This window comes from Doryrhamphus excisus, chromosome 4 (genome assembly GCF_030265055.1).
Source record: "Doryrhamphus excisus isolate RoL2022-K1 chromosome 4, RoL_Dexc_1.0, whole genome shotgun sequence".
Taxonomy (NCBI): Eukaryota; Metazoa; Chordata; class Actinopteri; order Syngnathiformes; family Syngnathidae; genus Doryrhamphus; species Doryrhamphus excisus.
The window spans coordinates 11,563,381-11,586,288 of record NC_080469.1 but is presented as its reverse complement, the minus strand read 5'-3'; the positions used below and the strand labels follow the sequence as shown (position 1 = coordinate 11,586,288).

Sequence of the window (22,908 nt, the reverse complement as noted above, 5' to 3'; positions counted from 1 at the left end):
ATTCCTTACAACCCTTCCCTAACCTACAAAACCCAACCATCTCTCCCCAAATGCTCACTCACACATGCACACCATGCAGCCGTCATCCATGGGCATGCCCCTCGACATGGTCCTGGCATGTTCAAACCACGCTTCATGAAACTGTGGCCTTCTTTGCCTTTGGTCTGCCATCTGCTTCCAATAAACTAAGCCAGCCTGATCCCTCTGATGTCCGCCCCGCCACCACCATCACTACCCCCAACTCTGAAGAGCAGAGAGAATGAAAGAGTGACGGCTGAAACAAAAAAAAAAATAAAACTAGTCCATTTCCAACCTGCTATTACCTCTTTTCTGCCTCCAAAACAAGGCCACGCCATGAGTGTGCTTCCAGTTCGCTGGTGCTGAGGGAGTTAAAGTGACACCACTTTGAGACCACCTGGCCTGTTGGTGATGGGAAATGGGACAATAGTGTTTCCACCTTGTTCACCCCCATTGACACTGTCACATTGGTCTTTACTAATCTTATGACACTATATTGAGTAGGTCAACTGGCTACAGTGAGGCTGCTCCCTGATGACGAGTTATTTTGAGTTTTTTCACATAAATGAGGACACAGACGACTGCTTTACTGAATGTAGGACCATCAATTCAGTTTTCCATATTTGTAAGGCAGGAGACAAGACTGCATGCACATCAGCATGGAAATTTACCTTGATAATACATTCAAGATGTTGTATCAGAACAAATTGGAACCAGATGTTTTATAGATACACATTTTAAAATGTTTAAATTGAATTTTTAATGTTAAATTCAAAGTGACACCAAAACCGTCATTTGGATCTGATCTGGATTCTCCTTCCTCAGAGCTTTGACCCAGTGCAAACAAAAGGGAGGCTATGATAGCAAGAATGTGCAGATTCTCACCAAAATGAAATAGAACATCACATACACAAAAATATACGTTTGTAGAGTGAAATGCCTACAAACTTACATCTTGACAAATAATATTGAGAAAAGTTGTTCGTATTTTTATGTTGAGCTGTTGGCTATTTATCTGTTGGCTATTCAACTGACTTGAACTGAATACAAAGTGCCTGTGTTTGTGAAAGCCTGTTGCAGCCTAAGCTGCTGGCTTGAAGGCATTGAGATACATTGACTAGCCTGTCTGTCGCCAAAAACCATAAACACAATATTGAATGTGTCATAGCCTTCAGCCACTGCCAAGACAACGGTCAGCAATAAAGAGCTTTCCAAACATAACCCGTCCGTTAACACACGGCCGTCAAAAATAAAGATGGACCCATCAAGCCAGCAATGTTTTCACTCCGCTTATGTCAAGATGGTGGTAGGAGTCCAGCAAAGACATAGAGACAGACTGAGAAGCAGACTGGGACCGAGAGACAGATCAGAGGGCTAGAGTGGGTGCGAAGAGTGGCAGAATGCCGAGCAGACGGATCCTGCTATGGTGGGCGTCAGCTGTCCCTTTCAGACCCCCTGGAGCTGATCAGAATTCACACCCAAATAGCCTGCAGTTATTACTCACACCCCAAACTATGCAGACGAAACGTGTTACAATTTAAGAGCACTTATTTATTTGACAGATGCTTTAGTTCAGAAACAAAAGATACTGAACTAGAATGGGGATAGTAATCGATTCAGTGTTTATTAAAGGTAGTGTATGGTACTAACTCCAAACTACATTTCTTTCAATCAAAAGATTTAAGAACACCACCACCTGCGAGCATATGATAGCAACAGTGGTTTAAATATTGTTGCAGATTAGAACAGATTGTACATTTTTTTGTGTTCAATCAGAAAATCAGGAAGACCTGGGTTTGAATCGCCGCTTGGGCATCTCTGTGTGGAGTTTGCATGTCCAGGTACCCCGGATTGACACAAACGAATAGATTCATAGATTCCCTGCTAACAACATACACTATTATTTTAAACTATACTCCGACCCCGACTGAATTTCAGCCATTAAATCGACTGCTAATTTCTGATTCTACCGTCGAGGACGGCCTAGCTGTGGGTGAAGAGCTGAAGGGTACTGATGGGACGGGTGTCTAAGTATGTAGGCCACCGTGTCTATGCCGTCCCTGCTTCGCACAGGCCCTGTGACAAGTCGAGTCATAAGGGAGCATCATGAAGAAGGAGTTTAATTAGGAGCAAGCCTCCAAAGGGGCCACAGAAAGACATAAGAGCCAAGCAAGCAAAAACAGCTTTTTTTTGCACATTCTCCTCTCCATAGAAGTATACTTCTGCTCCTTTTCCCCATTTGCTCGGTCTCTATCCACACACCGTATGTATAAATATATACAATTACGTTAGGGTGTGAGTGTGTAGACAGCGGGAGCCTTCTATGGTGATGTGACCGCTCAGGCAGACGTGATTGGTAGTCGGGTTGTGTGTCAGCCTTTGGCAACAGGTGTGATGCCTTCAGACAGGTGGCCATTACTGGGATGAGTGGCATAGCACCCTTGTAGCACTCCCTCTAAGTGCTGAGCCCTTCTGGAAAACTAAGCCCAGAGTGGCCACATGCTTCATAGTCATATAACACTGTGCAACCTCTCAACACCCAACACAAGCAGTGCCCTAATACCCCTTTACATGATCACCCGCTCTGTTTCTCCTTGTGGGTGTCACCTTTTCACATTGTTCTGATGTTCTTCGCTTATCTGATCTTGCAATGCCAGTTTAAGTACATATCCTTTATTTACTCTAATTTGTGTTTATATGGATGTAACTCAACTTCATATGCCGATGTCATGTTCCTATTCTTTAGATTGCAATTATCTAAGACTGATTCAACAGTGCCTCTGCTGGCTGTAGACAAGTAGTGCACATAACAGTAAATTCTACGCCATTGTCCCTACTATGTAATAGCGTGGATAGTAGAAGCTCTAGAAGTTTGGTAGAAAAAGTTGTGGTTTCTCCTGTGAACAGAGCAAGGCCAGAGGTTCAACGCCTGTCAGTTGAATATGATGCATCGCCAGGACCACAATGCAACTGCACCAAAGAAAGAAAAAAAAAAAAGTTTCCCTTCACGTTTTTGCCAAAAAAGACAGCGTGATGAACCTCGACAACCCCTTTGTTTTTGTGACTCATACACCTCGAGATGAAGCGAGAGCGCCTGATTCATGGCAGCTCTGTTAGAAGTCAGATCTCCTTGCCGTTTGTTTGGTGTGATTTCCTGAAGACTGTCAGACATGTGAGAGATGCTTTCAAATTCACAATTCCAGATTTCCACTCTTTTGGGAGGGGGCGGTGGGCAAGTTAAAATCCGGAGAGAGCCAGACAATGTTGACACGCTTATACAGTAGCTGCATCGCCACGAGACGCCTCAGGAATCAAACAGCGATCACACGCACAAAAGCAGCCCTCTAAGTTCACTAAAACCACACTCCAAACAGGCCTTTGTTGTGCTGACATGAGAGATGAGTGGATCGTTATTTGTTTTCTAAGCAGGCAGATCGCTCCCTGTCACCGCCGCTGCCGCTCTTGATGGAGCAGCTAGCATCGCTTGTACCTCCTCTGTGAGCCAGAGCCGGCACAGACAAACAAATGAGAGGAAGAAGTTCATTGAGATTAACTTATCTCAGCATCTACCTTCCTCCTTTACACACTAACTCTTGCACAACCCGCTCTTGCACACACATACACACACACAGGCAGAGACACACACTTGATCAGCATCAAATACAGGGTGTACTAAAGTAAATTTAATTACGTCTGTCTGATATGGAGCCTCAGATGAAAGTAGGAGAGTGCAGTGTGAAGCAATGACTACACAGAGAGAAGCAGGCCCGTGATATTCCTGCGGTAGACTAATCTCCCTTTATTAAAGCCAGGGGGAGAAGGGGGGTGGGGGGGCTGGTGTTGGTGGTGGTAAGAAGTGGAGAAAGAATGGAAGAGGAGCTGCCTTTGATGAGATCTCTAACTGTCAGCTACTGTACTTGTCTTCACTCCAAGTCTTGTCGTTGTCTCACTTTTACAAATCAGTTGTAGCCCACTTGCTACAACGAACACACACACACACACTAATATGTTTGAAATCTCCATTGTTATGGTCGTCAACAGTATCTAAAAAAAGGACAGGCGTCTCTTCTTTCATAAGTAGGTTCTCTGTCAGTGTTGGACTCCTGCTCTCCTGCACAGCTCTAATAGGGGCAGGTGGCCATCAGGTGGCCAAAAAAGAAATTGCTGCCTTCAGTGAGGTTAAAGCCCCTTTCATGACCTTAGTGCACACAAATCGGATAGAATAGATTCTTATTTAAAGGGGATTCACCTGAAATGGGTACCAGTGACAGTGCTGTCATTTTGAGGGGCATGATGCACAGTCTACAGTGAAGTTATAACTATATAAAATATACTGCAAAACATTGAATAAACAGCGTCAGATACTTTATTTGGGTGTGTTGCCTATAAAACATGATCTGATGTAAATTTCAGCCTGTTTGGCCATTTTGCGTCACACAGACAATGACATTATTAATATACACCTTGTTAAACATAAACTGCATAGTCCAAACACAATGTACCTAAAATTGAATCAAGGAAGACTATCCACAAAAGAGCTGACTTCTGCATTGACACCAAATGTAAAACTGTTTTATTTTCCTAAAAATCAGACAATAATGAAAGTGACAGTGATTCAAAATCAGGAATATGATGTGGTGTTCATGATTCTTTCATTTTTTTTCTAGTCAATAGACTAATTCATTAAGCAATCAATACACTTGGGGGAACAATTTTTTTACATCATGTTTCCACAGACGTATTATTACTCTTGGAATATTAAGTAGGGATGGCAATCTCAGGGTCTCAAAACCAGCAAAAAATAACTTCATAGTTTATATTTCAGGTAGCATAGGCTTCAGCTTACCCGTGGCTTATGAGGACAAGTAGTATAGAAAATGGGTAGACACTTTGAAGCATATTTTAACCAGAATACAACTTATGAACGCAAACAAAAAAAACTGATACTTTATATTTGCTTCCCTTTTGCATTTGCTTCCCTGACAGAACAGAAGATACCTTTTTCAATAAAAGAATAATAATAGAAGAATAAACTGTACAAGAACAAACTGTAATAAACAACTTTAATGCAAATAGAAAACCACAGTGTAAGATGCTGGAAAAGCTTACAAAGTAATCGCAAATGTTTCCTTCTTATGAGTTTCATGGGTGGTCATAATGTTTTGCTTTGTGTTGACTCACACATCAGGCCTGGCCAAAATGGAAATCTTTTGTCAGTGTCCATGCTAAATCTCCCAGTTCATCACCATGTTTCCTCCCTTCCCTTCTCAAGTGTTCACCTGGGTTGCAGTTCTTGAAGCCTTCAGCACTTCAACTGTGTTTTGCAACTGCTTTGTTTACAGACGTTGAGAAAGAAGGGCCTAAATGGCTGTGACAGCCCTGACCCCGACGCAGACGACTCGGTCGGCCACAGCCCTGAGTCTGAGGACAAATACAGGAAAATTAACGAGGACATAGATCTGATGATCAGCAGACAGAGACTGTGTGTAAGTACTTCCTGTTGAACCCTGAGTCTTCCTCACATCTTTCTTTCCTCTCTCTCCTCCCCCGTCTGTGTGCTGTGTGATTGTACGTCCTTGTCTCCTCGTTCCCGTCATGTCCCCTGTCATCCGTCTCTCCACACCCCTTGTGTTCCTCCTTTGATTGTGGGACCCGGCAGGCTTTGAGCAAGAAGGAGAACAAAGGTGGCGAGAGCCCGGAGCTCGAGTCCTCTCTGATCCTCACCCCTCGCACTGAGGAGAAATACAAACAGATAAACGAGGAGTTTGATCACATGATTAAAAGCCATAAAATACCTGTAAGTACGGGCATTTGATGTCACGCAGCGTCCTCGGCAAGCTAACAAAAATGCTGACTGGCCAGTTGGTGTTGTGCTGCTAACCCAGCTAACCGCCATTGTTTGCCACCAGACTAAACACATAAAGTGAGAGTGAGAGTAAGACCACAGATTACAATGTATACATACAGTGGGGAAAAATTACAGCTCCCAGATTTTGCTTATTGAGGAGAGGTCCTCTAATTTGACATAACTGCAGCCACAACCAGCAGCCATTTTTGCTTCATAATTGCAGACTTTCACTTGTTTGAATGGACTGGGTTCCCACCACGAACCTGTTCCCCATGATGCCTCGCCTTATGGGGGGCAGCAGCCCGCATGAACATGAATTGTAAAGCAAACACTTACTGACTTTGTTCATGAATATACATACATGCAGAATGTGTCTACATTGTAGTTTTCATTTCACAAAAGAGTCAGTAACCGGAAACCACAAAATAAAAGTTGCTTTGTAAACAGAAACAGAACCTTCCATTCACAAAGCAGCATGTTGGAATGATTACAGGCAAACATATATAATTCTATGGTAGCTCATTCGAAGAAGAACAGTAGTGTCTGACAAAACCTGTGGTTTGGTGAAATGGGGGCGTCAGGGCTAGCTGGGTGAGATGCGTTTGGGATCAGAGCATATAGGGATGGGGGCGCGTTTGTCTGGGGCGTGTTCTGAATTAAACAAGTGGCAGTTCAGTGTGTGGTCAGGTTGACTGACAAACCCCGGGCCTCCGGATTGCAGATGAGTGTGGGGGGATTGCCTTAAGGAGGAAGACGACACACCCTGGTAGTGGGTTATATCCACATGCAACACTGGCCATAGCATTAGGGACACCTCTGGCACTGCTGGCAATGCTGAGCAAAGTTTAGAATATTTTTATCCTTTAGTGTGGCTAAATATGGTATAAAAATATTGTTAAACATGAAAAATAATAAACAACAGCAAAAAATGTTAAAAAAGGGCAAATGTAAAAGTTTTTTAAATGTAATTTTAATTTCAATTTTAATTTTTTTATGTAAAAAGAAAAAGTTGTTTATATTATTAGCACTGATACTTTCTCTCACACAAACCTTTTGGTCGGTTTAAAAAAAATGACAAAAATATTAAAATGGCCCCTAAACTTTTTGATTTGTGAGTATGTGGCCCTTTGTGGAAAAAGTGTGGCCCCCACTGCTTTAGTAAATGAAATAGTCAAACGTTTTAACTAACCAAAGAAGAAAAAGGTTGTCTGAATCCTGCTGATGTTCTAATAGATGTTCTCTTTATTGGTCTCAAACACATGGCAGTAATTTAGGTCCCTATTTTCTACTTCCTAAAGCTAACATTCAAAATCAACCACTTCCAGGGCACTCCCAAGGTTAAGACCTCGTGCCAAGTGACACAAAAATCTCTAAAAAAAAAAAAAAAAAACTATGCGCCTGGGGCTTCTTATGTTACTGATGAGGCTTCACGCTGATCTGAGTAAATACCACTAACACTTTACATTAGCGCCACAGGATGGAAAAATAAATTGTTTCAGATTAAATTCAAGTCCTGCAGCCTCAGAACTACTTTTTGCAATAATCACTGCAGATTAGCCCAAGGATGAAAACAGAGCAGATGATCGTTTGGCCTTTCGGAGCCATATAAGTCCACATGAATGAACCGTTTACGTCTTTTAATATATGAAGTGTTGGGAATAATTCCTGGCATAGAAAGGCAGTGACAACATCAGCATATTTTATTTTGGCTTCTTTTGGATAATGTGCAAAAGGACACCAGAATGAGATATTTCAAGTGCCTTTAGTTTTGCTGCATAAGGCCAAGAACCCATGTATTCAGTGAACAGTGTTTTTGCTTATTCTGGCAGTTGTTTTCTAGGCAGTATGTCCCTAAATCACCCCACCCCCGACCCCCACCCCTTCTGGTTTGTGGTCTTGTTTTCTGTTTAATTCAATAGTGCATGGATGTTCTTTTTTCCATTTCGGCTGTTGGTCTTTCTGTTTTCCTCCTAATTTTCCTTGACTGTTTCTCCGTGTTTGGTTCAGTCAATGCCACCATGGGGGATCGTCAAGTCTAATCAAACTCTCTTTTGTCTTTCAGCAGGCCATGCCCCCGTCCAACTACGACATGCCCGTCTCCATTCCCGTCAGCAACCAGAACAATCTCATTTACAGCCATCCAGGAGGCTCCTTGGGAAACCACAACCTGCTGCCACTGACACATCATGGTCTACAGAGAAACAGCATGTCCCCCGGGGTTACACACAGACCCCCCAGTGCAGGTAACCCAGGTAGGGCACCACATGCATGTCCATGTGAACATGAGTATATCCAAATTGACTGCAATAAAGGGTAGTAGTGTAGCTGGGTTCAATTCCTACTTAATGGTCCATTCACCTGGCGACCAAAACAATGGATAGATAGATGGGAATTCATTAATCTACACCATGGATGATGTATAGTCATGTATAGTCATTGTCAGTCCTATTGCATGATGTGGTTGATCTGTGTTGGCGCACTAGATGTCTGGCTCCGCGTACATTATATTTTTTCCCTATGCTGGTGACATAAGGAAATCAAGTCTATTGGTTTGTTATTGTTGTCCAGAGTCCTTTTTCTGTACCACTGGTCTGAAGGCTGCAGCCCACACCCTCACCCTGTCATTACAACTGGATGCAAGAAATGCCAGCTCAAGCTAAATATGAGTTTTGGAGCTTAGAGCATCCACACCAAACCGCACAAGTTCTGAACCCTCCCACTTGTCCACTCACATGGCTTAAAAATAATATGTGTCATTTTTGTTGGACGACAGTTGCTTGGTGGGTTTGAGAGGGAGGCTTTTATTCATTCTGGTAGTACACATTTTGATGGGATGCATAAAAAATGACAAAAGGCATACACTACAGTCTATGCAGATGTGAATTATAAGCAGAGTAACATGGATGTCAACATCCTTCACCCATTCATTTCTTTGCTTCTTAGGTGGCCTCATGGGTGCTGACCTCACCACTGGCGCAGGCACCAGTGCTGGTAAGAAAGTCCTCTCACTGTCACACAATTGTCTACCAACTCACATAGAAGGTATCCATTTGCCCACTCTGTGCTATAAAATAGATGACTAATATTAACCCCAAACCCAAGTGAAAATGTTGTCCATGGTGTGTTGATGTTAGTGGTGCTGCTCATCTGCGAATGTTTACACAGTGCCAGGGCTCTGACACATCCTGCCCCCGTTTAGTTTAGCAATAAAATCATACAAGACAGCGAGGGGAGAAATTACATTTACTTCATGGCAAGCTGAAACAACTCAGGAGGTCATAAGAGAAGATATTTGGAGATATTCTGCAAGAAATTACACTAAATGGCACATGTCAAGTCAAGTCAAGTTTATTGATATAGCCCTGAATCACAAAAGAGCCTCAAAGGGCTTTACATTCCCTGATCTGAACCCCCAGTCGGGCAAGGAAAAACTCAAAACCCATTTCGGGGAAAAAAGTAACCTTGAGAAGGGACCGCAGAAGGGGGGAAGCGGCAGTCAGACAGGCAAGGAATGGTATTAACTAGATGCTAAAGTGTAAAAATAAGTTCTGCAGTAGCAGAAAACATTAGTTTTAACACATTATGCTTCTTATGGCACTAGATGCATTTCCTAAAAAACACTGTTGAGACAATAGGAATATATAGGAAGTCTGTGCAAAGTATGAAACTATGGATTAATACAATCAGTAAATTTATGACCTGGTTATGGCTGTCTGTAGGGTTTTTTTTCACTTATTATTTTGCTGCAAAGCGCCGCATGTCACTCAGTGTATGCCATGAGATGAAAAGCATTGAAGAAATATTCCTTACCCACCCTTAACCAGCGTTTAATGATTGTTACAAATTGCATGGCTACAATCCGAAGGCGAAGCTTGAAAATAATTCCAGATTGCAGACGTACTGAATGAGAAAACTTTGCTTTGTGGAGCACGACAATATATATGATAAAATGATGCCATGCCAATGTCAGCCGACAATGACAACCTTAATTCTAAACTAACTCCACATTTTGAGCACTGGATATGCCTAATAAAAGCTATAAATACTTCTGACATGTACGGTAGGTTTTGTCAAAATGTACACTTTTGTACACAAAATGAACTTTTACACTAAAGGTAAACAATTGAAACATGCCTGCTGGGAGGCATAATGGCCACTCCAACCGTGTCTTCTAACAGCCAGCCGATTAACTGCTACCATATGTCTTATAACTAAATTAATGTAGTGTTTTAGTGTCTCACCATCCCCAAAAATCAACCCTGCAGAAACTGGAGCAAAGCAAGACTATATCTATATAATACATCTATATAAGCAAGCCTATGTGTTTTAGCCTCTGTGTGCCAATGAGTTTGTCCCTCAGGGTATGTCAGGCCAAAGTTTATATCGAAGAGACCCCCATTTAAAGGGTGAAATTTTATAGCTGCAACATATTTTACAGTGTAAAAAAGTAGAGAAAGGGTGGAGTGAGGTGCGGCACAGCTGGGCAGCCCTTGTCTGGCCCCTGGGGCTCCGTCATCAGGGTCACTGCTTGGTTTCTCTGTCTGGTCACTCATCTCATACGCACACACGTACAACAGGACCGTTTGTTGCGGCGTGTGTTCATTCGACTGCGTGTTGCAGAGCAATGCTTCCAATGTAGTCTTTGTGTCACTGGGGGCCAAGGAACAGAGGCACTCTGTGAGGAGTATGCGTCGCGTCGCTGAGCAGCAGCAGCAAAAAACATGCAGCAGAGAGAACGACTTGTGCAAAACTAAAAGATTCCATTCAAAGAACCCTTAAATCATATCTAGAGGCAGAGCAAGAGAGGGGGTGAGGGGGATGTGCAGTGATGAATACCCACTGGTGGTTTGAGGCATGTGTGTGTAAAGGAGAAACAGCAGTATGACACACATGGAAGTGTTATATGAACTTGGTCAGTCATTGTAACGATGAGTGAGTCTGTGTGAGGTGGCCCAACTCACTATACATGTGCTGTACATATACTGTATATATTATATTTAATGTTCCTCTTCTCCTCACCACTCCAATCACAACTGAACAAATAGCTGTCAGGTTTTGTTTTTCTTAAATGTAACAGCCTAAGAAAAGACGAGGTGTGTGTGTTGTCATGGATGCACTGTAAAGAGACAAAAAAATGACAGCAAGCTCCCACATGGGAGTACTTTTACCTTGGGGTCCCCCTGTAATGTGGCAGCTCTGCAAAAGTTGTTTGTGCCTGAATCCCCCACACACATATTTGCCCGTTTGTTAATTCCATTGTAAATGGGCTACCTACTTTCACCATATTCAGGTCTTCTCTCACTGCAAATTTCCTTTGAATTGACATAATTGGCCAAAACATTTGCTTTTTGCACACTTAAAGGGACTTTGTCCATTTTCAATATAAAATGTACCTGCAAATGACCAAAACAAGCTGTATTAAAATAAAATGCATGTATAAAATGATGGATGGATGCATGGATCGACAGACAGACACGTAGATTTTCATTTTCATTTTCAAGCGCCAACCTTTTGCATTAGTAACGTCAAAGCTGAAAAAAACTCAAAAAAAGTGGTTAATATTGGTATGGAAACACAAGACTGATTACAACATGGTGAGCAACAGAGAATCAATCGCATTACTCTCATGACCATCATCAAAGATTGTACCGTAACATTTAAGGTTGTTAGGTTGATCTCAATCTCTTTATTGCAAAAACTAAACGAGCGACTGTCGACCAAAACACCATCAGCAACAACCATCAGTACCAATACGTTGATACACAGACATGTACAGCCGTTGAAGTCAAACTCACACTCTAAATGATAGGTCCCCTGCTACTTCTAGTTCAGTGCAATGAGGGCAGGTTACTGAAAGGCTGAATCATCATGTCTGTCCCTTGGAAATGTCATGGGGAAGTGTGAACATGTGTGTGTTTATACACAGCATATGTTCAATCTTTCAACACCTGTATTAGCCGAGGGATCATAAAAAAAGAGGAAACGAATCAGACCAAAGTCTCCATTTGAGCCCTGCTATGTATTTTCCTGTGATGTGTTGGTAAAATCTAGGTTCAACAGCCGTTTGGCATTGCGTGTTTGAAGAGGCTATTCGACTGTACCGATGACCCATGCATCTATTTTGTGTTGCTGAGCATCAATTCATCACCCCGTAGCAAAGAATTGTTAAATGCGTTGAGTCTAAGATCATGCCTATTGTGAGCCCAACTGACTTGGCTTGTATGTGTTTAATTTGGTACTTCCTCTGCAAACGGTTCTTGGCGTGCAAAATAGAGCAATGTGGAGTGGCTATCTCTCAGAGTTGAGTCAGGATATCTTTCCCAAAATCAGAGGGGATCAAACTGCAACATATTCTTGTTTCGTTTTGCTTTGTGACTTTTTGGATTTTGCTTGTGAAGTCCTTAACGGAGCGGCCGGTGCCACTTGTGATCACCCAGCACTAATAATTGACTGGACTGCAGCCATCTCCACAGGGTGGCAACACACAGATGTCTGATTGAAGCCTTCCCAAAATGAAGTCTGTGTCATTCTGACCAAAGGGGTGTATTAATGTCTCTGACTGAGCTCACTTTCATCTCCACAGAAACACCGATGCATTTCCTGCTGGGTTATTTACTAAAGTGTGTGTATGTGTGGTGTCAATGTGTGTTTTATAAGTATGTGAGGTCTCATTCATCTATCTCCACATGCACCCACTCAAGCTCACAAAAGGCCAGCTATGAGAATAAGAGAGCAGGAAAAATGAAGTGGCAGCTGCCACTTTGCTAATGTGAGGATTGATATGAGAACTAAGAGGGCGCCATACAAAACACACACGTGCATCCATATGCATGGGCCGCTTGCCGCTCTCACACATATAGACCCATCCACATGGAAAAGTGCATACAGCTAAATATGCATGACACTATGTTTTAACGGAATCATCTCACAAATGAAGCACCCACACATGAGCGCACAGTTTTTATGATTCACTGTGTCAGGCGGCCACGTTTTTCTGTCACCGCTAGCGGTCGTTTACTCGTCAGATTGTTCAGATTGCACTTTTGAGACTTTTCATTTCCAAACAACAAAAACCTCGCTCTCAAATTAAACAAAGATCAGCAAGGGAAATTGCCCAGGAAGACATCTGCGACTCATTTTCCCCCCCCCGGAGTATATGATTAGGAAATTCATTTATGTCTAACGTATAATTCCTGCCTGTCTTTCAAGTGGGAAAGTCCACACTGCGCCCTGTGTTCTAGCCCTTGGATGAAGGAAGAAGTAAGGGGGGGGACCCGCTTGTGGGATTGGGTTAGAGACAAAGAATATGTTGCTTGCAAAAATGCGTTCCTCTTATTCTTTTTTTTTCTTTATGACATTGCAAGGTTTTTACCACATTGTTTTTTAAAAGCCCAAAACGTATGCTGCACTTGTGTGCTCTTCACAGAGCTGCATGGTGGCAGCCCCAAGGGAGGGTCTTTGTGTGGAGGAACCACACAGATTTAGCTCTGATGGCCAAATGATGGGCCCCATCCCTCTGCGGTCGTACTACTCGTAATTTTATGTTTTTACATGATTCACTGGCTGTTGCTGGGCACATGTAGCCTTAATTGACTGTGACACAGTTGGAGGGGGGAGGTCCACTTATTGTTCGCCAAGTAAACACTACGACCACTCAAGGGCCCTCTGTTAGAAAATGCTTCCAAAGCTCATTTAGCAGAAAAGACTGGAAGATTTGAAAGGACTGCAAGGTGAAAATGGAACATTGTGTATCCTAATTATGTTACACTACAGGATGTCCAAGAGTTATTTAACAATGGAAACAGGAATGTACTTAGTGGAGTACGGACCTTGAACAATCCTATTTTGGATCAGCTCCTTCAACTCCATAGGTATGAATTTGATTTAATTTGCATCAATATTTACTGCAAAAAGTCAAAAAAAAAGCACAACACATGCTCAGGGTTAATTATTTGATGCTTGCTCATGAGCTTCATTTAATAATGCGTCATCATGCTTTATGACCATTTGAACTCAAACATTTTGTGTAACTTAAGAGGTGTTTTTTTTTTTAAATGTGTTGAGATTCAAACCTTGGTTGTTGTTCAACTTTAGAGCGGCCACTATACAGCAATACAACATGAATGTTTCTGACTTTTTTCGACTTTGCTGTGTTTTCACAGGAAATGGATATGGCAACCACCGCAACTCCCCCGGTCTGCTGGTGTCTCCGGCTGGCATGAACAAAAACATGCAGGCAAAGTCGCCTCCTCCCATGAACTTAGGCATGAACAACCGCAAGCCCGACCTACGTGTGCTTATCCCGCATGGCGCCAAGAACAACATGCCCTCCATTGTGAGTAACCCCAACTTATACTGTCTGTATGTTCTTCTATCTACAGTTGTTTGTATCTCTCTGTGTCCTATTTTTCCGTTTTACATCAGACGTATATTTTTTTGGCCCTTGTTTCTGGTCCTGGCTGGTCCAAGTCTGATATATTTGCTGTTGTTTTTAAGTTTTCTGCTTTAGTCGGTTTGCTTGGTTTTAGGCGGTGTGGCAGAAGTAGTTTATTTAGTAGTAGTAGTAGTTATAGTGTGTTTCCAATGGCTCAGTCGTATACAGTATGAGGTCCTCTTGTAGACCCACACCTAGTCGCCACTCTTAAATGCTCACTCACACTCACTAATTTCAATTTATCACCCTTTTAATGCCGTCAGTCTGAGGATGTCGATCTGCTATTGGTAAGTCAGACTGCTCAAACCTAGATATCTGAAGCAGCCTTAAATAGTCATTAAACATCTTTAAGTTGATGTTTAATCATTGCCTCCATGGTGTTTATCATTTTAATTAGGGCTTTTTTTTGTTGCTGCCAATCATTACGTTTTCACAAAGGTGGTTGGTTACCTTGGGCCTTCTTTATGGCTGAGTGTCTCTATGCTGATTTTGTTAGGACATATAGTGCCCTCCAGTGGTGCATTGCTGTATTGACACCCTGGCCTCTTTTCTCACAATAACTCTATCACTTTCTGCCTTATTTCTTTCATCCACTTCCACATAAGGCATGCAACCCATACACACAACTTACAGCATTGCTTAGTGTGACTGAGTTGTTTTCTGCATTTTTTTTTGTATCAAATCTCCTTTGCCAGCAAACACTCGCTCTTGCCACAGAAAAGTGCCTCTTCTTCCTTGTGTCACTGCTACCCTGCGTTGCCTTGGAGACAGATGGTGTTACTATAGCGACCGTGGGCCTTCACTAAGGGTAAATGACAGGGTTGGCAGGGTTCAGACGTGCTGCATGTCAAGCAATTGCTTTTCCCCGCACAAGTTGGCATCACATTCATTTTCTCAGCATCTGTTGAGTGAAGGAAAGGAAATGGAAAAAGATGAGGAAAACTTTCTTGCTTTTTTGTCAGGAAGTTGAAATTTAAAGTTTCAATGTTCTCAAGGCTCTTTTTTTCATCTTCCTTGAATTTTGTGTTTTCCTGTTTTCTGTCACAGAACCAGAGAATAAACAACTCCCAGTCTGCTCAGTCATTGGCCACCCCGGTTGTGTCAGTAGCAACTCCCACTCTGCCAGGACAAGGCATGGGTGGTTATCCATCAGCTATTTCCACTTCTTATGGTACCGGTATGTACAACAATTTATTCTTTTATGTACATTACAATATTCATTATTTTATCAACATTGGCAGAGCCGCCTGGCCCATTAGGCAATAAAGGCACATGCTAAGGTGGCCATAGCCTCCAGGGGCCGCCAAAAATAGACAAAAAAATTTGCCTTCAGTTAGAGTTTCTAGTTAGAGTCATCCTTCACCACATTGCAGTCACACTTTCATAGCTTCACTCAAAATATATGAATTCATAAATCATACTGTTTTGTTGCCCATTTGTAAAATATATTTCAGTAAATTTTACAGATTAATTTAATGTATACTAATAATTATAATTGAAGCATTTTCAAGCATAAAAATAGTGAAATTAATAAAAATCCAAAGATAAGCATTCAGAAGATGCATACAAATTGTGATAATGTAGTACTCTACGGTGGTTATTATGTGTCAGTAATGTTTATTCAATGTTTGATGAAATATACAATTGCCAGAGTACCAGATTACCAGACCAACAAGACACCAACAGACTTTAATTGTAGGTTTGAATGACCCCTGACATCACTTCCTGTCGTCACATTTATTGTAACACACACACAAGTTTTATTGATTAAAAAAAGCCACAACAGAATGAGGGAGCGATGTTTGAGCCGCGATGTAGCGAGGGACGGCTTGCTACTTTATTGAGTTTTTGTGTATAGTTGTTGCATAGTGAAAATGCCTACAGTACATCGAGTTCACTGCGTGGTTATTTTACTTATTAACAGGATTTATTTGGAATTTGTTAACCATACAAAACGAGTGACACTTTATCTTACAAATCATATTACAACTGTAAAAACAATGCCAATCCCATTTATTTTGTAAGTGTCTGTAAAGCGTAGGGCCAACTCTGTGTAGCACTAAACAAACAACAGCATTATTGTCTCATTAAAGACAATAACTTTTGATTAGGTTCCACAATAAACACACTTTCTACACACATGTCAATATAACAATAATGAGGCTCACTTCCAGATGTGGTCAGTACAAGCTTAGTAACGCCAAGGTATTACCAATTATAACGAGCAAAGGGGGCAAACTAGTGTTAAAAATGAATTAATGAACTATTTAAAGCCCCATAATGAGGTTAATAGGAGTAATTTGACTGTAAAGTGGTACTAATCTCATCAGAGTGTGAACAAGTTGGTGAACTCCTGCTATCGGGGTTGTACCCCAACAGAGGGTGCTGTTGTCAAACATACAGTATTAAGAGCTATTTTAGTAAAGGTGGCAGGCATGGGGCAGAATGGTCGTCTCCCAACCTGTGGGTTTGATGATCTCGAGGTATCCTTAGACAAGACACTGAACCCCCAGTTGCTCCTGATGCTGCGTCATCAGTAGATAAATGTGCTTTGAGTGCTTAGAGGTGGAAAAGTGCCATACAAGTGAGAGCCCAGCTAACATTTACCATTTAAAGGTGCAGCATCATTCATCAGCTCTGCATGTCATATACTGCACATACAATCATATCATTGACCTCTTTTTTGTCCTCCACAGAGTATTCATTGAACAGTGCAGACTTGTCCTCGCTCTCCGGCTTCAACAGCGGCAGCTCCCTCCACCTAGGCTCAATGAGCGGCTGGCAACAGCAGCACCTTCAGAACATGCAGCATTCAGCCCTTGGACAGCTTGGGTGAGTACATCTAGGTACAGTTATTTAAACGCATGAAGATGACATCACACCCACTTGTCCATACAGTACACATCACTGATTTTTCCCAACTTTACAGCACAAATATGATACCTGCTGGAAATTAATTAATAGACAGTGCTTGACAAATTTATATGCATGTTTGTGTGTGGTAAACTGACTTTAAGGTCACTTTGTTTCTTGCTCTGTAACTCTGTAACCTCTTGCCTTTCCTCTCCCTTCCTACAGAAATTGCTCTAGCTCTCACTTATGTCAGGGCTCAAATCTCTCCCTGCCCTCTGCTCAAAGCCTGCACATCAAGTCCGAACCTGTTTCTCCTCCTAGAGATCGCACCAGCAGCACACCGGGGGGCTATGGTGGTGGTGGTGGGGTAGCACCTCCCCAGAACCCTTCGTCCCGCCAGGACTCGGGACGCTCCCCGGTCGATAGCCTGAGCAGTTGTAGCAGCTCCCACGAAGGCAGTGACCGCGATGAGCACAGAAACGAGTTCCACTCTCCACTGGGACTGGCCCGGCCCGCTCTGGATGAGCGCGAGAGCCCCTCCATCAAGCGTGTGCGCCTGTCCGAAGGCTGGGCCACATGATAGCAGTGCCCCAACTTACCCCGAGCGCCCCCCCTCCTACAACAAGACTGCGTTCTGTCAAGCCCCTAGTCTCAGCCCTCAGTCACAATCATCCAATCCTAAAGGACAAGTCTTTTTGTTTTTATTTGGCTTTTATTTTTGCTGAGTGTGTGTGTATGTGTGTGTGTGCTAATACATCAATCAGTGGGCTCTGGGGGTTAGATGTCAGTCGGGGGGACGGGTGGTCTTTGTTTTTTCTTTTCAATTGGGGAACTATGCATAAATTGCTTTGCGTGTGCATAAAACAAATGACAAATGCATATATCTTTACACGTGTGTACATATATGCATATCAACAACAACAATAGTCAGGTACTCTGTTTCATACAACTTGCCATGGAGAAATATGAGTGACTGAAGATGGAAAGCGGTGAGAAAAAGACAAAAAAAAAAAGAGCATCAACACGAGAGTGAGTGTGTGAGGACAACACCTTAGCACTTGACAAACAACACGTGTGTGTACAGTGTCAGTTGCATCACTATATACCTTCTTCTCTGGAGTTCTCCCTTGCAAAAAAAGTGTGTGTTAACATTAGATGATGTCATGTTGCAGGTTCAACGTATTTATGTAAATAGAGGACGAAAGGGGGGTTATTGAAGTTGCCGGACATTTCAAGATTTATTTACTCGCTAAAGGAAAAGCTAATATGCAACATTTTTGAAGGACTGTACAGGTGATTAAACCCCAATATGTTTGGAACTTTTCATTTTAGCGGGGTGTGTAGGAAGAAGGGGAGCGAGGACCACCCTCTGATCCAAGAGTTCATGTAATCAACAAGCCTCTGGATCTAGTATTAACTATCAGTATTATTAAAGGACAAAAAAAACAGTTGTACGATACACTTGCTTATATTTTCATATGAAAGGAATACAATGCAAAGCATTTTGTGGCTTTTTGTAGTTTCTATAAGCCAGAATGTGTTTTTTGATAGCTTTGCTAATAAGAGAAGGATAGTGCACCCACACCCAGCTGGGGGATGAACGGGCATCGGAGCCCTAAGCCATGAAAACAGACTGAGATCCAATGCTTTGCTGAACTGTTTTATCTTTGTAGAGGTTTGTTATTATTAAACGTGTATTTCTAATTATATATAATAATGGTAATATTAAGAATCTTTAAAAAAAAATCTGTGAAATTAACATGCTTGTGTATAGCTTTCTAATATATAAATATATATAATAATTTTTTTTTGTTGGTTTCTTAGTGGAGTTTCTATGTGCAGTTGCACATGTTGTCTGGTTTGTTTCCTTTCAAGCCCTGAGCAAAGCTGTTCAGCTGGTGTATTGACTACAACTCTTTGGGGCTCCAACACAAGCAGTTAGTCTGGAAGTGAGGATGACACAGAAAATCTGATCCAACATGCATTTTATGTCTCACATGTTTCATTTTTAAGCTGAATTAACTTATTGAACATGTTTTCCCTAATTCAGCTTGTCATGTACAAGATCGGGCTGCACAATTTCTCCAGTGAACTATTTAGGTAATATAATTCCACAAATGGATGGTAAGGAATTACCCCAAATCGTTTGCAGACCTAATTTGATTCTGTGCCTCCTCATGTTCCATTCTTTTACAATAAAACATCATTTAGTACAATTGTGACAGCTACATGAGGGAAATTTGATCATGCTGGTATATGGGAGAAGCACAATTTGTGATAAATAGCTGTTTAGACCCAAACCTCATATCTCTGCCGCCTGAGTCCTGTATCTGCTGTCATTTAAGTGTGATATTTCAGTGTGCATATATTTCATGCAGGTTCACTATGTTGTTACTGTATACAGTCTGTGCATTCAAACAGGGGCAGAGCCTCTATAGCAGTGTTCTTCTCACTCTGTTTTTTTTAATTCTATACAAAAAGGCTGAGAAAAAAAAAACATGTTTGAGGCGAGCGTGTGTGGAGAAACCAAAGCCAACGGCATTTGTGTGTTGTAAACATTTTATTTTCACATTCATTTATGGTTTTTTGCAAGCATTGAAACAAGACAATAAAAATGTTCAAATGTACAATCGCTTTCACATTTCAATTCAAGGCAAAGTAACAATTTGTGTGCATCGGTTTCATGTGTGTATTTATTATTTCCTGTTCTTGAATCCAAATTCTCAGAATGCATGCATTAAGAAGTCACATCTCACACTAATTAGCATCTATTTATAGTCACTTCCAGCTTGAACTGATGCCAACATGTCCTGGTGATGAATTAGTGTTGAGACTAACCAAAGACATGTAGCATGTTATCTATTCTCTTCTTCTTTTTTGTTGTTGTTATAGATGCATTTGAACCATTTTTCATCATCTGTTGATCAGTTGTTGTGTTGTCATTGAGAAAAGAGATTAAAAAGAATGCTGGTACCTCCATATGACCCAAGCAGTACCTCAGCTGATGTATTGTCAAGTCACTTTGCAGTGCAAAAATACAAAGAGACAGCATCCACCTGTACAGCCGTGTGTAATAACATATACCATCCCTCTTTGTTGCTCCACATGCTGTGGTTTATTTATATCTTTCAAAAAAATGATTTTGTTTTCTGTTAAAAGGCTTAAAACAGTTCGTCTGTAGTATGAAATGTAGCTTGTAAAAACCCAGAGACTTGGGGCAGTTTTTTTGTGCAGACGATGAGCGGCTTGCAGCGGCATAAGCTGGCCTTTGTCGCCAATTGAGACTAAAGGTGATGGTGTTCAATGAGACACTTGTGTAACTCAAGGGACTGGATTGAGCTGTGTGTATAGTTGATTTAGGGGCTGGAATTAAAAGAAAGAAAGACTTGTTTGTACTTGGCAGAGATTTCAGTAAACTTACTGGCTTTCTTAGTTATCCTCATTGTGGCTTGGTGTGATTTCATTGTGTTGGACTTATTCCTGCATGCATCCCATAATGATGAGGCTATTTATCCATACACACCCAAAACACCACCTATATATCAGAGCTATCTAAAGTGTGGTGCGGGCGCATTTTTTTGCCCACTACTGCTTTTTATCAGTTCCTATTCTGAAATGTATAATAAGTAATTATTAATAAGCTACATTATTCGACATAAACCAAACTATTTGTCTAGCCATTTGTAGCCATCGTTGCTTTTCACAAACATATTTACGCATCATTTAGAGCAATTTTTTTGAACCTTTTTGATGCACACCACAAACCAAAAATGTTACAAAATGTCACCACGACCTGCACGTGCATCCCTAAGTCTATTGGAGGAACGAGGCAATCAGCTACGTGTTGCCACACGGACGAATATTACATTGCTCTGCCAGTCTTTACACCACGGACACTCGACAATGACATATTATTTGAAGAAAATGATTAATAAATGTTAATTTTTAAAAAGAGGTGATAATTGGATAATTCCTCACGGCACATTGATTGAAAATCACTGATTTAGCGCATTTTGTGTCTTTCCCTCAATATTACAATAACATGCAGCATGCAGTCACATACTTCAATTCCGGGGAAGTCTAACTAGATCCTTTATTTGAATAAAATGTGTTTGGACAGATTTTGTTTTGATTTATCGTCATTTAAAAGCAATATTCTACATTATTTTCCTATGATATCATGTTCGATAGTGCTATGCAGTCGAGATCACGTGTTTTCATTTGTATTTATCTGTCATTCTGTTTAAGCTTCTTTAATCACGGAATTTGATCAACAATCGTATATTAAAATATTACAAACATTATTAAAAAAACATTTGTTTCGTTGGCAAAATCTTCTTCGAGATAATGTACCTTCATTAAATTCGTTCTATTACTGACATTTACATGACTCTATATATGTATTATTGCAGTGAAATTACTTTTTGTAGTGCATTGACATTTCAGTATCACTTATATTTTTGTTAAAATAATAAATTGTGTTTTTTTTTGGTAGATACAAAATTTTATTATATTACCAATTACATTTTAGCTAATTTGAGCACTGCGTATTTGATCAGTGGTGTAACGAGAACAATAAAACAGACAACGAATTAATTTGAATACATTTGTTCCAATCCTGCAGCGCTATTAGTGCTATTAGTGAGTCTTTTTTCTGTTGCTGACCAGAAATTTGAGCTATTAAATCTAGTCAAATGTACCTGAGCTTCTGATGAATGTTTACAATTGAATATATATTTCTATTAGGAGCGAAATGTTGTGAATTAAAAAGTTCATAGGTAAATACAAACAAACATACCTGCAGGCTTTTAAAGTTGCAAGCACGTCACGGTTCAAAATGATTTGAACTAAATATTTTTGTAAAATTAACTCACTGAATTAAAATGAACAGAGGCATGCACGTTATTAAACAAATGTACCCTGACGTCAAAATTACAATAAAAAGAACGACCTATTACGTTTCATGTTTTAAAGCTGCAAAAACATAAACCAGTATTGTCGAAACAAGAAGCACCTCATTTTATGGCATGCGTAGGGAATTTGATCGAGGACATATTTTCCAACCGGGCCTCTTTCTGTCGCTTAATGGAAACGGAAATGTTCATTTTATTCATTTAAAGGTTTACTTGTCATTTCTCTAAGCTACCACAAGATGTCACCATTGAGTCATCTAAAACTGAGCCCTCGTGCAGGCAGTCTCGTCATCTTCTTCCTGGTGCAGGTGAACCTGTCTTTATGGCGTTGAGTATGACGTGAAGATTACTATTGATCTTCTCGTTTGTCTACGTTTTATTGTAAAACACTATGTTTTTTTAAGGAAGGTAAGTTTGTATGAAGGGTGTTTTCTCAAAGACAACATATAAAAGCTATAGTCAATCATACCAATCATGACAGTAAGGACAACAAGAAGATGCTAATGCTAATCAGCATACCTTGACAGAGTGTACAACGAAAAAGTATCTTAACGTTAAAATGTATCTATATGTATCTCTCCTTATATATATTAGGCTGTTATTGTTGATGCTAACAAAATAGCAAAAGTTGTCAGTTTTGTTGTCCCGTTAAATGCATTTATGTCTGTTAAGCTTGTTTGTCGAGATGACGTCATCGTTAGCTTTATGTTAAAACCAGCAAAAATGTTTTAAGAGACAATTGAACCTGAATGAAATAAATAACAGTCGTGATTCTTATACGTGTTATTTTTGTACGTAACACCAGTTTTAAGACGTGCACAAAGCATCAGCTTAGGAAATTG

The 22,908-nt window shown here is 40.9% G+C and overlaps 1 protein-coding gene and 1 long non-coding RNA gene across 8 annotated transcripts in view; both read left to right on the top strand.

Moving 5' to 3' along the window:
• Nucleotides 1-20,587, top strand: part of mef2cb (myocyte enhancer factor 2cb) — a 71,658-nt gene extending 51,071 nt beyond the window's left edge. For 4 of the 5 annotated variants that reach the window (XM_058072145.1, XM_058072142.1, XM_058072144.1 and 1 more), the window contains 9 exons: nt 5,361-5,504; nt 5,678-5,815; nt 7,929-8,118; nt 8,810-8,857; nt 14,029-14,201; nt 14,564-14,587; nt 15,348-15,477; nt 16,997-17,132; nt 17,379-20,587. In XM_058072145.1, the coding sequence (XP_057928128.1) occupies nt 5,361-5,504; nt 5,678-5,815; nt 7,929-8,118; nt 8,810-8,857; nt 14,029-14,201; nt 14,564-14,587; nt 15,348-15,477; nt 16,997-17,132; nt 17,379-17,733 (1,338 nt within the window). In that variant the 3' untranslated portion in view covers nt 17,734-20,587. The remainder of the gene's footprint in view (nt 1-5,360; nt 5,505-5,677; nt 5,816-7,928; nt 8,119-8,809; nt 8,858-14,028; nt 14,202-14,563; nt 14,588-15,347; nt 15,478-16,996; nt 17,133-17,378) is intronic. The other variant, XM_058072147.1, reaches the window with a different exon arrangement.
• A 1,707-nt stretch (nt 20,588-22,294) lies between these two features.
• LOC131128837 (uncharacterized) overlaps nt 22,295-22,908 on the top strand; it is a 36,595-nt gene continuing 35,981 nt past the window's right edge. For 2 of the 3 annotated variants that reach the window (XR_009129722.1, XR_009129720.1), the window contains exon 1: nt 22,350-22,474. This is a non-coding gene — a long non-coding RNA (uncharacterized LOC131128837). Of the gene's footprint in view, nt 22,475-22,908 lie in introns of all 3 variants that reach the window. The other variant, XR_009129721.1, reaches the window with a different exon arrangement.